At 45.5% G+C, this 12,895-nt stretch overlaps 2 protein-coding genes across 7 annotated transcripts in view; one reads left to right on the top strand and one right to left on the bottom strand.

The window, feature by feature from the left end:
* dusp12 (dual specificity phosphatase 12) overlaps window positions 1-3,133 on the top strand; it is a 49,855-nt gene extending 46,722 nt beyond the window's left edge. For 5 of the 6 annotated variants that reach the window (XM_070887198.1, XM_070887197.1, XM_070887200.1 and 2 more), the window contains one exon: window positions 807-3,133. The gene's annotated coding sequence lies outside the window, so the exon portion shown is untranslated. The remainder of the gene's footprint in view (window positions 1-806) is intronic. The other variant, XM_070887199.1, reaches the window with a different exon arrangement.
* LOC139269145 (sushi, von Willebrand factor type A, EGF and pentraxin domain-containing protein 1-like) overlaps window positions 1-12,895 on the bottom strand; it is a 92,578-nt gene that overhangs the window by 15,698 nt on the left and 63,985 nt on the right. The window contains exons 18-21 of the mRNA XM_070888246.1: window positions 3,561-3,668; window positions 799-984; window positions 484-669; window positions 199-375 (exon numbers count right to left, since the gene is read on the bottom strand). Of these exons, the coding sequence (XP_070744347.1) occupies window positions 199-375; window positions 484-669; window positions 799-984; window positions 3,561-3,668 (657 nt within the window). The remainder of the gene's footprint in view (window positions 1-198; window positions 376-483; window positions 670-798; window positions 985-3,560; window positions 3,669-12,895) is intronic.

Consider the following 12,895-nt stretch of genomic DNA (forward strand, 5'->3'; position numbering starts at 1 on the left):
AATGAAATCTCCAATCTGATGAGAAAAGTTCATCAGTCCTTGTCCAGGAATTTCTGGAAGTTCAGACTTTACAACAGAAGCGTACATTTTGGAAATCAATGCATAGTTATAGACATATATTAAATTACTGACTAACTTACAATCCTAGATAATCTTTGTTCTCACTTATATTCTCAGTATTACTGTAATTGTGTGTACCTTGACAGGTGGGGGACTGTGCTGTCCAATTTCCACACTCCAGCATGTCTGATCCATGAAGCTCAAATCCTTCAGTACAGCTAAAGTTACATGTTGAGTTGTAATTGAATTCACCAGTTGGATGTGTACAATTCATGAATCCTTGTCTGAGAATCTGTGAACTTCCACACTGTACAACTGAAGAATATATTTTAATTAAGCACACATTAAATCAAGCTAAATAGGCTTAGACAATCTTCCATCTATGTTCTTATTTTTTTTGAGTATTATTGTAACTGATTGTACCATCACAGTTGGCTCTCTGCCCTATCCATCGTCCAGAAGCTCCACAATAAAATCTGTCTGATCCACGAAGCTCAAACCCTTTATCACAGCTAAAGTCACATGTTGAGTTGTAACTGAAATCAGTGAAGGGATGCGAGCAGTTCATGAATCCTTGTCCAGGAATCTTCAGGCTTCCACATTTTATAGCTGAAACATAAACATTAAGAAATTTGATATAAACTCAAAACATGCAAAAGGTTACTCATTTACATAATTCAGCTAACATTCTAAAATCTGATCCTGAAGTTTCTCTTTTTGTCTTGTTTGACCCTGTACCTTCACAGCTGGGTTTCTCCGCTGTCCATATTCCTGTCGCATTGCACCGGAGACTCTGTGACCCCTGCAGTGTAAACCCTGCTGCACAGTGAAAGTCACATGTGGAGCTGAAGCTGAAGTTTCCATTAGGATGGGTGCAGTCCATAGTCGCTTGGTCAGGAGCATTGAGAGTGGCACACTGTTCAACTGGACAGGAGGTAATGGAATGAATGATTACAAAATAAAATATTACAATAATTAGTTTCCAAGATCAAATATTTGCTTGTGTTGATACCATTGAGTAGTTGGTCTTGAGTGTGACCGATTAGAGATCTGTCCTGTTAGTAATCATATAAAGGCTATTATTTTATATTGCTTCATGTATTAGAGTTGTTTCAAAGGGCAAAAGAACTTTCTCTGTCTAACTAGACTGCTTAACAAGCATTAATTGCTAAGTCTTAATTACCAGGCTATTAGATGGTAACTGAGCACTGGCCACTGTCTCAGACTAAAACAGTCTATTCATAACCTGAGCATCCTGTTGGACCTCAAGCTGAGCTTCCAACCCCATGACCTCTCCATCACAAAGACAACCTTGTTCCAATTCAGTGATATTGCCCACCTCTGTCCATCTGCCACTGAAATCCTCATATATGATTTTGTCACCTTCACACTCCAATGCTCTCTTGGTCAGCCTCCTACTTTTTGCATTTCATAAACTTCAGCTCTGCCGAAACTCTGCTGCCTGTATTCTATCCTGCACCAAATCCTACTCTCCTATCATCCCTGTTCTTACCTATATTGTTCCCTCGGACCTCAAATTTAATATTCTCATTCTTGTGTTCAAATCAGTCCATGACTTCACCCCTCCCTGTCTCTCTAACTACCTCCAGTCTGACAATCCTCCTCTGCACCCGCTATTCCTTTGACTATTGGAATTCTTCCCACTCTGTTCACCCAATCATTAGAGGCCGCACCTTCACCTATCTTGGCCCCACTCTCAGGAATTCCTCAACCCCTTCACGATATTATGGATCAGTGTCAATTTTTATCCTCACGCAACTGTGAGGCACCTTGGAATGTTATTCTACATTAAAAGCTCTATATAAATGCAACTTGTCCCATCAGCGGCACCTGCCAGCAAGGTTCCTACATCTTGTCTTTGTCCTGAAAGGGAATGGATGACTAGAAATAGGTTTCTGGGAGATGCAAGTGATACCATTAATCCCCATTTTGATTGACAGAGTATTTAATTGTGAAAGTCACTGTTTTGCTATTTCTTTGTTTCAATCTGGATTTCAAAGCATAGTGTGTGTATAACTGTTGCTGTTTTTTTGTGATTTTCTGTTGTCAGGCAGCACATATTGGGGGAGAAATTGGGTGCATTTGCGCCCCCGGGGTGTTAACGGGGTGCAAATGACTTTGTGACTGGGCACATCGCCGCTAACGACTCCTGCTAAATGTGGATACATTTGCACCTGGAGATAGTGACGTCATCACTATGCATATCGTTCCGAAAGCGCCCCGGCACCTCAATTGGGTTCCGGCCCCTGAAGCTGCGCCGGACAATAAGAGTGACAGCATCAGTGGGCGTGAACTTGGCGGCCGGCCGCTACCGGGGCGCAGTTTAAAGAGGAGGTAGCCGGCTGCTCCTGAAAAAAAACTCCCACTCCGGTACCACTTTGGTCGCGGTGTTAATGTCGCGATCGCTCAGCCCGGCACTCTGCTCGGCTGATCGCGTGCCCCCCACTCCCCGGTGGTCCAGGTTGGTGGGTTCTGAATTCTGCAGAGTATACAGCTTGGGCCCTTTCCTTTAATTCAGGGAAGAGCCCCTCGTATACGGCCTAGTGCATAGCACTGTTGTTTCGGGGACAGTAACCCCAATTTTTATTGCGAGAGATGAGACTTCTGCACCTGGTGCAAATTCTCCCGCTTCGCGAGTGTTACCGTCTCCAAACGGGGTGGAACCCAATTTCTAGGCCATTAACTTTGCATCATGGACTAAGGTCCAAACTAAAGGGAGATTTTAACCGAACCCACCCAGTGGGAAACTGGCGGGATCGGATCAGCCACCTATTTTACCTCCCGCGTGATTTTGCCTTCCAGTGACTTGAGTAGCTACTTGGATGCAATCAGTTTCCCACTGGCCGGGTTAGGTTAAAATTACCCACAGCGTTCACTCTGAGATCATTGTGAATTTAAAGGTTTTTATAGTTCTGGAGCAGGGACTTTTAAGTGTAACGTAAAGTTTTGTAATCTGGTTCAAAGATGCTGTATTATTTGAAGTGACTTCAACAATTTGCAATGTTGCTTCTTTCTGTAAATGACTCCATGAATAAACCTTTTTAATTGTTTAGTCGGTTATGAAAATATCTTGCGTGACTAATGTTAATCATTTTCTGAGGTGATGAAGGCACATAGTGGAAATTCTGAGACAATCAACGGGTCTATTGTTTGCTCAGGGTACACTATCCCATGTTACTTACTTACTTGAGTTCAGAGCTTGCCTACAGAAGCTGACGTTTGTGGGGGCATGAGAAAAATTATCTGGAGGAGCCGAACTCGCTCATATATTTGTGGGATATGAATTCCTCATTTCAGCCACAGATTCAGGGGAACACACTGGTTGAAGTCAGGTTAGTTTCCCTCAAGTAAGGAGGAAATATCAGAGACTCTTATGACTGCAATTGATTTCAAATGATGTAGCTGAAGGAGTAATTTATACTGAAAGTACAACAGTCATTTGCTTTTGGTTTCACAGTAACAGAGAACATGACTCTTACCAAATTCACACTCCGGTCCATAGAATCCTTCATTACATCGACATGTATAATTTCCAATAGTTTCCACACATTCTCCGTGACCACTGCATGAATTAGGCTTGCATGAAGCTGTTAAAGAAAGCAATGCAAACCCAGAAACACATGTATGTTCAGGAAAATATGTTTACAGGCATTGTGATGTAAACAGTAATGGGTAGAACATTGAGAATTTAATTTTACTTGCAACCCAGTATAATTCTAAATAATTAAGATTTCTTATGTAGACAAGCCAACGTGCTAGATTTAAAGATAGTGTAATCTCTACGGTAATAAATAGTTTCAAGAAGTATTTTACTTCTGGCCGTGAAATTGTTAATGCATATGCATAAAAAAATGTTGGGCCATCATAATAGTCATTACCCCTTTTATTTTAGGATGCGTCTATTTGTACTGCCAAAATGGCCACCTTGTCTGTGATTGGCTCCCCAATATAACTTGACCTATTGCTGATTGGTCCCCTTGGAGGATAAGCCACACCCTGAAGTTTGTAATTGGAACCGCCCAGTCCAAGTTCTGACTGACTTTGCAAATTGTAAGTCGATCCATTTTGACTTCAGAAGCCACTGAGGATTGATCAGCCATGATCATATTGAATGGCGGTGCAGGCTCGAAGGGCCGAATGGCCTACTCCTGCACCTATTTTCTATGTTTCTATCTCCCCAAAAGTCACCAAGTTCCAGCCCAAGTCCCTTACCCCAGTGCAAGTGCATCCCTCCCCCAGCCCAAGTCCCTTACCCAAGCGCATAACCTTACCCACTCCACCCCCACCCCCCCCCCCCGCCGTAGATGGGGGGCATTGTATGCGGATTGTTAATAGGTTTATTGGGTATGAAGTGAATAGTAAGTGTCATGACTTCTGTATCTCATCCACTCCAACGATATACCTTGTAATACACGCACCGAGCTTTCCGAGAAATCGGGTGTGGGTGTAAAGGCGGTTGGAAGAACCTCTCCCCTCTGATTCCACCCCCAGACTCTCTCTCTTTCTCTCCCGCACCCCCCAGGCTCTTTCTATCTCTCTGTCTCTCTCTCTCTCCCACGGCCACCGCTCTCCCCCTGCTGCCGCTCAGCCGGAGGCTCGGCGGCTTGCCGCTCAGCGGGAGGCGCGGTCGGCCGGAGGAGCCGGCGGCCCGGTCGAACAATCCGTGGAGCAACAACGTGGTCGGACTGATTGCAGGGCCCCACTTCCAGTTCGGGGTCCCACCTCTGGTTTTGGGCAGGAGGCATCGATGGAGGAGTCTCGAGAGAACGTAGGCGCAGAAGGACAGAAAAGGTACAGTACAAATAGTCCCTTTATTTTATTAGCTGGTGGAATAGCACAACGTTATTTTGAGTGCACCAGTTAACGTGTTATCAAGATATTAAACCTCTAGAGGTCTCTTTTTCTATTTCTGTAACTTTGTAAAAAATTGGAATTTTGTAATGAAACTGAAATCGAGGCTCATTAGCATGAACTATATAACACACCATGAAAGTGAGTTATCAGTTTGGCTTTACTGATGCAGACAATTCCAGATTCAAGGTTCCTGCATTTATTAACCTGGGAATGATAAACATTACTGGTTATACTGGAACAAAATAAAAGTTTTTAAATCTTTTTTCAAAGCAGCTGTGTGAGTGCACCCTGCTGTAAACCGGGGTTGTGGAGGGTTTGGGGGAGGAAGAAAGGTTGTGCAATCAATTACTGCCAATGTCATAGTTTGCAGATTATCTGCAGAAATCACCCTCTCAAGTTTGCCTTGGAGGTGTCTCCTTTATGATTTAGTATCTCTCTTTCTTTCTCTGTTCCTCTCTCCCCCCATTCTAGCTACATGGTTTGTGGAACTAGCAGCACTGTTGTGTAGATGACTATGCAGTCGTTTAAGAGTATACGAGGGAAAGATTTATCTTGACATGAAATCATAACTCCAGATTTAAGATTTTGGTGCATGTAGCAGACAGAAGAACTATCCCCATGGTTGTAAATTGTACTTGCCAGAATAGGGTAGTTTTCTGAGGAGTTCTGCTCTGTACTCAGCCATTATGTTGTCTGAGCTGTTGGTTTGCTGTGATAAATCTCCTGTCAACATATTGTGTCCAACATGCCACATGAGCTCCAAACTGAAATGAATAGGAAGCCTATCTGTGTCACGAGAGCTTAGAGAAGTGAGCTGCAGACTTCTGCTGCAACTTCTTATTATGCCAACTAGTAATCTGGAAGCCTGGACTAATAATTCAGAGAATCTGACCCTGGCAAGGTTATTTGAGAACTTGAATTCAGTTTAAAAAAAAAAAATAATAATCTGGAAGAAAATAACTGGTATTAGTAAAAGTGACTGTGAAGCTGTTGGATTGTCATATCTGTTCACTAATGTCCTTTAGGGAAGGAAACCAGGCGTCCTTACCCGGTCAGGCCTATATGTGACTCCAGTCCAACACGAATGTGCTTGACTCTTGACCACCCTTTACAAGGCACTTGTGGTATCTAACCATTATAGTACTGTACCCAGATGTATTGCACTTCTCTTTTGGCCTTGTAGTTTATATTGTTTATTTGAAGATATATAAAGCAGAATTTTCAATTTGATATTTTGATCTTTTGAAATTATGAAACTTTTTTCAATGGAAAAACCCACGATGAAGTGTCAAAACTTGCAGTTAACCCCAAAGTTGAAGCCTAAAAGCGATGAGGTAAATCACAAAAGTAGTAGTCGTGTTGCAGCAAGCTTGTGTAGGAAAGTGAAGTGTGAGGGAAGAAATTGCAAGGCTTTGATACTGATGTTGTGCCTTAATAGATATGGGCATAGAGAAAACAATCATGGCTACAATCTCTCTATCAATTTAGGTGATTAAGACCTTGTTAAGAGGCTATTAAAGAAAACTTTGAGCTGAACTTACAATTTTACCAGGTTTGCCAAAGGCTCTTACTTTACTGCATTTGGAAGGCACATTGAGCTTTATGCAGGTTGCAGGTGTTTGGAGCAACCTCTCTATCCAGTGTCACCTCATTGGAGTAACCTCTCTCACCATTGACATCACTTCTGTCATCTCAATTTCACCTGCCATCTATTATATTAGCATCGGTGACCTTGAAACTATCTCACCTTGGTCCTCAGAATCCCACCACGATCAGCCCCAACATCAGCAGCACCAGACATACCAGCAGCACCAACAACAACACCAACCTTCTCCGCAATCAACTGATCCTGCACGGGACACGGCATCAGCACCCGACCACATTGCTGCCCAGGACGCCAGGGATGGTCTCGCCATGGCCAGATTTACTTCCCTTAACTCTGTACAGCCTGGCTGACACATAATACACCAGGTTGGCACCACCCCACACCAGCATCATAAAGCATTCCTATAATGCCCAAGCCATTCCTTTCACACATCACCATTGCGGGGGGGGTACTCTTATGTTTCACATTCACTGCAATTCACTAAGCCACTTCCAAAGGTGCACACAAATCTGTCCAAGAAGGCAAAGTGTTGAAAATAAAGATTTCAATGTTTGACAGCACATTAACAGAAACTTTATATGAACATTGGTGATAGTAGCCAAGTGCTTACTCTTGTGTGCTGTTCGTTGGTATGCTTGCACTAGGATGAGGGTGAGTGTGATAATGAACATAGTGAGAGAGAGATGGGTGGAGGTGCAAGGTAAGTTGGTGTGAGTAAGGATGTGCAGGAGTAGTGTAAGGAAGGCAGCGTGATGGGGATGTGATGAGTGGCACAGCAGGATGAAGTTGAGTGTGGCTTTGCAGTAACGTTTAGTGATCTTCTGAGATCATTGAAATGTTTGTGCCTCTGCAGCCTGGTCCTCCTGACGACATCTATGCTTGTGCCCTCCTGTGCAATGTGCAACCAGGCTTCATTGGTCTCCTGGGGAGGTTTCTTCTGCCCATTAGAAGAGAACCTCCCTGCTTGCTGTGACGCCTTCCATAACTTATGAATGGAGTCATGGGAGAGCCTGGGTGCAACCCTGCACCTTTGTGCAGTGCATGTCAGTGTTTGTAGCAGCTCAATGCTGTAGAACACTGACAGCAAACTGTCAAAATAAATTTGCGCATGGTCCCTTTAAGGAAACCGGCTGATGACGCATCATCAAGTGATGTCATCAGACCCGCTTCCTTTTAATTGGCCAGGAACTGCACTGGATGGGCTTAACAAGCCCAATCAGGAGAAAATAGTGTGGGAGGCCGGGATGGAGACAGGAGTAGGGTCAGACCCCACCACCGACTTCGTCTGCCTCGGTAGGCAAAATCGTGGATGATATCTCTGGTCCTCACTCACATCTAATGAAGGTTCGCACTGGCAGCAGGGCTGTGCAGTTCTTGTCCTAAGAAGTTTCTCAATTTTGGGAAAGAATGAGTTACAGTAGGACATTGTGTGCGACGTGTCTTGCTTTCAACATAGTGTCCAGCACAGCATATTTACTGCTTAAAGGGAACAAGAGTTTTCTGAGGGGCATTGACCTGATCATCATCAATAAATAAAACTGAGACAGAAAGAGATGGGTTGGAAATTAGAACTGAAAAATGAATCGCCTATGAGACAATGGGTTAGAAATTCCTTCGCATCCTACCAATTTTGTAGAGTGAATTCAGTGTTGGACTTACAAATTTCGCAAAAGCAAGATGCTGCGGTTGCTGGAAATCTGAAAGAAAAAAAGAAAATTCTAGAAATACTCAGCTGGTCAAGCAGTCTGATGAAAGGTCATTGACCTGAAATGTTAACTCTCTTTCTCTCTCCACAGTTACTGCCTGACATGCTGAGTATTTCCAGCATTTTCTGTTTTATTTCAAATTTTGCCATCAGATATCTCACACCAGAAGTGTGCACAAAATAATGGCCACTGTCATATTGTTAAAAGCAGACTTGGCAACTGCCTGAATTGATTGCTGGCCTCATTAAAATATGTCAATCGAGATCTTGTGTCCTGTGTTGAATTAGGACCCCTTTCCGAAATTGATCCTTGGGAGCTTTTCATTTGCGCTTTCTTATACCCGCCTAGAGAAACATGGCGCAAAGGGGTCTGTGAAGATAATGATGGCTCTTAACTTCTATGCCACAGCCTCATTCCAGGCTGCAACAGTTGACATCAGCAACATCAGTCGGGTGATGGATGCCCTCTTTGCAAGGAGAGTGTAATACCTCACCTTCCCCATAGAAGCTGCTGATCAGGAGGGGAGAGGTCCCAGATATGCCAGTATCACTGGATTTCTCCAGGTGCATGGTCTCACTGACTGCGCACCCCTTTTCCATGGTCTCACTGACTGCGCACCCCTTCACAAACCAGCCATGTTTTATAAAAGGAAGGAATTCTACTTGTAGAATATTCTGCTGGTGTGTGATCACAGGCAGTGAATAATACAGGTCTGTGCGCAGTATCCTGACAGTAGTCCTGATGCTTTCATACTGCTTTAGTCCTCAATCCCCCATGTTTTTGACCCAGATCAGCAGGCACCAGGCTGGCTCCTTGAAGACAGGCGATGCCCCTCGACACCGAGCTCATAACTCCTGTCAGGAGCCAGGGCACAGATGTGGAGCACCAATACAAGAACGCCACAAGAACGAGCTCACATTGAGCAACCCATAGGCATCCTCAAACAAAGGTTCCGGTGCCTGGACCGATTCAGTGGAGTCCTGCAGTATAGTCTCAAACAAGTCTCCAGATTTGCAGTGGTTTCTGTATGCTACAGAACTATGCCATTTGGAGGCTGCTGATCATTCACTGAAGACACTAGAGATCATTGTGGTGGGCAACTTTGAGCAGCTCTGAGTGTTGAGGGACCAGGTGCAGGCTGATGTGCCTCAGCGTCGGTCGGGGAAATCTTGGCCAGCTGGCTCTGTGGGTCCAATAAAGGCACTGGTTCACAGGCAAGCAGGGGAGCACGCATGCTGTCAACCTGAGAGAGGACAACATGAGCCTTTCCCATGGAACCAATGCAAGTGTCATGAGGATGTGTCTCTGCAGGCCCTCAACTCTGTAAGAACAGAGGCCATGAAGTGTAGCGATTCTCTAGCAGCCCCTATCCATACTCTCCACACTCCTATCCATGCTCTCATTCATGGATTGAAAGACTGAGACGCTAAACGTGAGGGCCACGATGGCAGCAGTCGGAGCTCCCAGTGGAGCTGTCACCAGAGACTCCATCATTGTGGGCCCCGCTATAGTGTTCATAGAGCTGACCACTCACTCCATGGTTGTCTGCATGGTCTAAGTGCCTTACTGGATGACCCCACAGAAGCTAGAGCTGAACTGTTCCATGCTCTGTGCCATTGTGCCCCAGCTCTCTGGCAGGCTGCACTTAAAAGGTCCTGGGGCATGCAGATCAGTGTTTGAATGAAGGCTGCATCCTCAAGATCTTCATCTCTGCTCTTCGCAGCAGAGCTATGATGTATACTTTCCCTCCAGTTTGCTGCTTCCTGGACGGTCCCATCCCCCACCCATGCTCCTTCACTGTAGTGCTTGGTGATTCTCCCAGTGCAGATTTATCTAACCTATTCTCCAATGTATACAAAGTACCAGCTACTGACCCGGTGCTTGCTAAAATAAGTTCAAATAGCTCTTTGCCGTCTTTGGTGATGCTTTCTGTCAGCTCCTCATCCTTTGGGCACTCTACATTTTATTGACCTGACAGGGAAGAGAGGGAATTTAGTGGGAAGGATAAGCAAAGACAGATGAGTGGCTGCTGGAAGCAGCTGCACCTTGTGATGCTTAGGGTCTGAGGGTGAAGGGATGTGTCCTCCAGCTTGGTCAGTCATAACGCCCCAGACCCGACCCATCCCACGATCTCCATGACTGGCTCTTAGAGTGGGGAGAGGACATGCCCCTCCTGTCTTTGCCGCCTCTCTTATTGATAACCAGCTTTGCCTGCAAGATAGGAGAGAGTTAGTTAGTAGTCACCAAGTGAGATGGTTTAAGGATGTGCACATCAAGGTCGAATAGTGGTGCTAGAGTGTAAAGGGTAAAAGAGCTGTGATAAGGTGAAGGCAGTACTAGTGAGGAGAGTATAAGATGAAAAGTGGCATTAGGAGCAGAAGGAGGTGGAGTGCAGTGTGTTGCAGTGAATGGAGGAGAGTGCTGGTACTTGGGGGAGGGAAGAGTGGTGAGTGCTGAGACTTCAGGTAGTGCAGGCTTTTGCAGAGAGTGATGGGAAATTGGAGTTAGGAGTCTTACGTAAAAACCTCAGCAAGTCATTCCTACATTGGGGGCAGTTTAGTGCGGCGATGCTAATGGCATTCACACCCTCCACCATCTGTGCCCACTGCTGCCAAGCAGCTTGGTAGGGTAACTTCCTGCCACTTGGTGGGAAGAGGACATTCCTCGTCCTGCTGCCTCATCCACATTGCAGTGTCGGAAAAGTGAAGGGCCCTTGAAGTCTCCTGCCATCTCCTGACTCCCGGTTGCCTGCAGACAAAGTGCACGTCCCCTTTAAGAGCTACAGGCTGCCTTTAAGTAGCAGCAGGAATGCTGGAAATTGAAAGCTCCGATTAGATGATCTGCCAGTCAGCAGCAGGACTAAAGATGGCAGCCCGCTTATTTCATTTATAATGCGGGTCCCCAATCAATTTACTATTCTTGTCCCACCCACATGACTGCTGGCATCACGGCGGCTCGAAAAAGGGTCTACACGAATTTCGACCCCAATATGTTTTTCCCTTTATCTTATCGAAGAAAGAGAGAGAGATTCCATATTCTAAACTTTTAAATAATTTATAGTGGCCTGGAAATCCCGCCTTCCTGAAGTGTCTATGGACCCGGGAAAGCATCGCAAAAGCCAGTTTTCAGCACACATAGAAACATCGAAAATAGGTGCAGGAGTAGGCCATTCGGCCCTTCGAGCCTGCACCGCCATTCAATGAGTTCATGGCTGAACATGCAACTTCAGTACCCCATTCCTGCTTTCTCACCATACCCCTTGATCCCCTTAGTGGTAAGGACTACATCTAACTCTTTTTTGAATATATTTAGTGAATTGGCCTCAACAACATTCTCTGGTAGAGAATTCCACAGGTTCACCACTCTCTGGGTGAAGATGTTTCTCCTCATCTCGGTCCTAAATGGCTTACCCCTTATCCTTAGATTGTGACCCCTGGTTCTGGACTTCCCCAACATTGGGAACATTCTTCATGCATCTAACCTGTCTAAACCCATCAGAATTTTAAACGTTTCTATGAGATCCCCTCATTCTTCTGAACTCCAGTGAATACAAGCCCAGTTGATCCAGCCTTTCTTGATATGTCAGTCCCGCCATCCCGGGAATCAGTCTGGTGAACCTTCGCTGCACTCCCTCAATAGCAAGAATGTCCTTCGTCAAGTTAGGAGACCAAAACTGTACACAATACTCCAGGTGTGGCCTCACCAAGGCCCTGTACAACTGTAGCAATACCTCCCTGCCCCTGTACTCAAATCCCCTCGATATGAAGGCCAACATGCCATTTGCTTTCTTAACCGCCTGCTGTACCTGCATGCCAACCTTCAATGACTGATGTACCATGACACCCAGGTCTTGTTGCAACTCCCCTTTTCCTAATTCAGATTCAGATAATAGTCTGTCTCTCTGTTTTTACCACAAAAGTGGATAACCTCATATTTATCCACATTATACTTCATCTGCCATGCATTTGCCCACTCACCTAATCTATCCAAGTCGCTCTGCAGCCTCATAGCATCCTCCTCGCAGCTCACACTGCCACCCAATTTAGTGTCATCCGCAAATTTGGAGATACTACATTTAATCCCCTCGTCCAAATCGGCAACGAGAGGCGGCAGTAGTTGGTGAGGCGCGAGTCCGGGGTCGGAGGCCTATAAAAGGCCCGGCGGCAGCGAGAGGCGGCGGCAGTTGGTGAGGCGCGAGTCCGGGGTCGGAGGCCTATAAAAGGCCCAGCGGCAGCGAGAGGCGTACTTGTGCAGCTACAGGGAAAAGGCCAAAAAGAAGTAGAAAGAAACAGAAAGGTGACGTCACAGCCAAGGGGGTAAGTGATTGGCTGGTGATTGGTGAGTAGTTTTTCTTTCTTCTCTTCTATAACAGTGAGTAAACTTTAGCATTGTTGTTGCCTATCTAAGGGTTAAGTCATGGCAAGACAGCTCGATCACGTGTTATGCTCCTTCTGTACCATGTGGGAACTCGGGGACAACACCAGTGTTCCTGACGACTACGTGTGCGGGAATTGTATCCGCCTCCAGCTCCTGACGGACCGCGTTGCGGAGTTGGAGCTGAGGGTGGATTCACTCTGGAGCATCCACGATGCTGAGAATGACGTGAGTAGCACGTGTAGCGAGTTGGTCTTACCGCAGGTGAAGGGTC

This window comes from Pristiophorus japonicus, chromosome 8 (assembly GCF_044704955.1).
Source record: "Pristiophorus japonicus isolate sPriJap1 chromosome 8, sPriJap1.hap1, whole genome shotgun sequence".
NCBI classification, from domain to species: Eukaryota; Metazoa; Chordata; class Chondrichthyes; family Pristiophoridae; genus Pristiophorus; species Pristiophorus japonicus.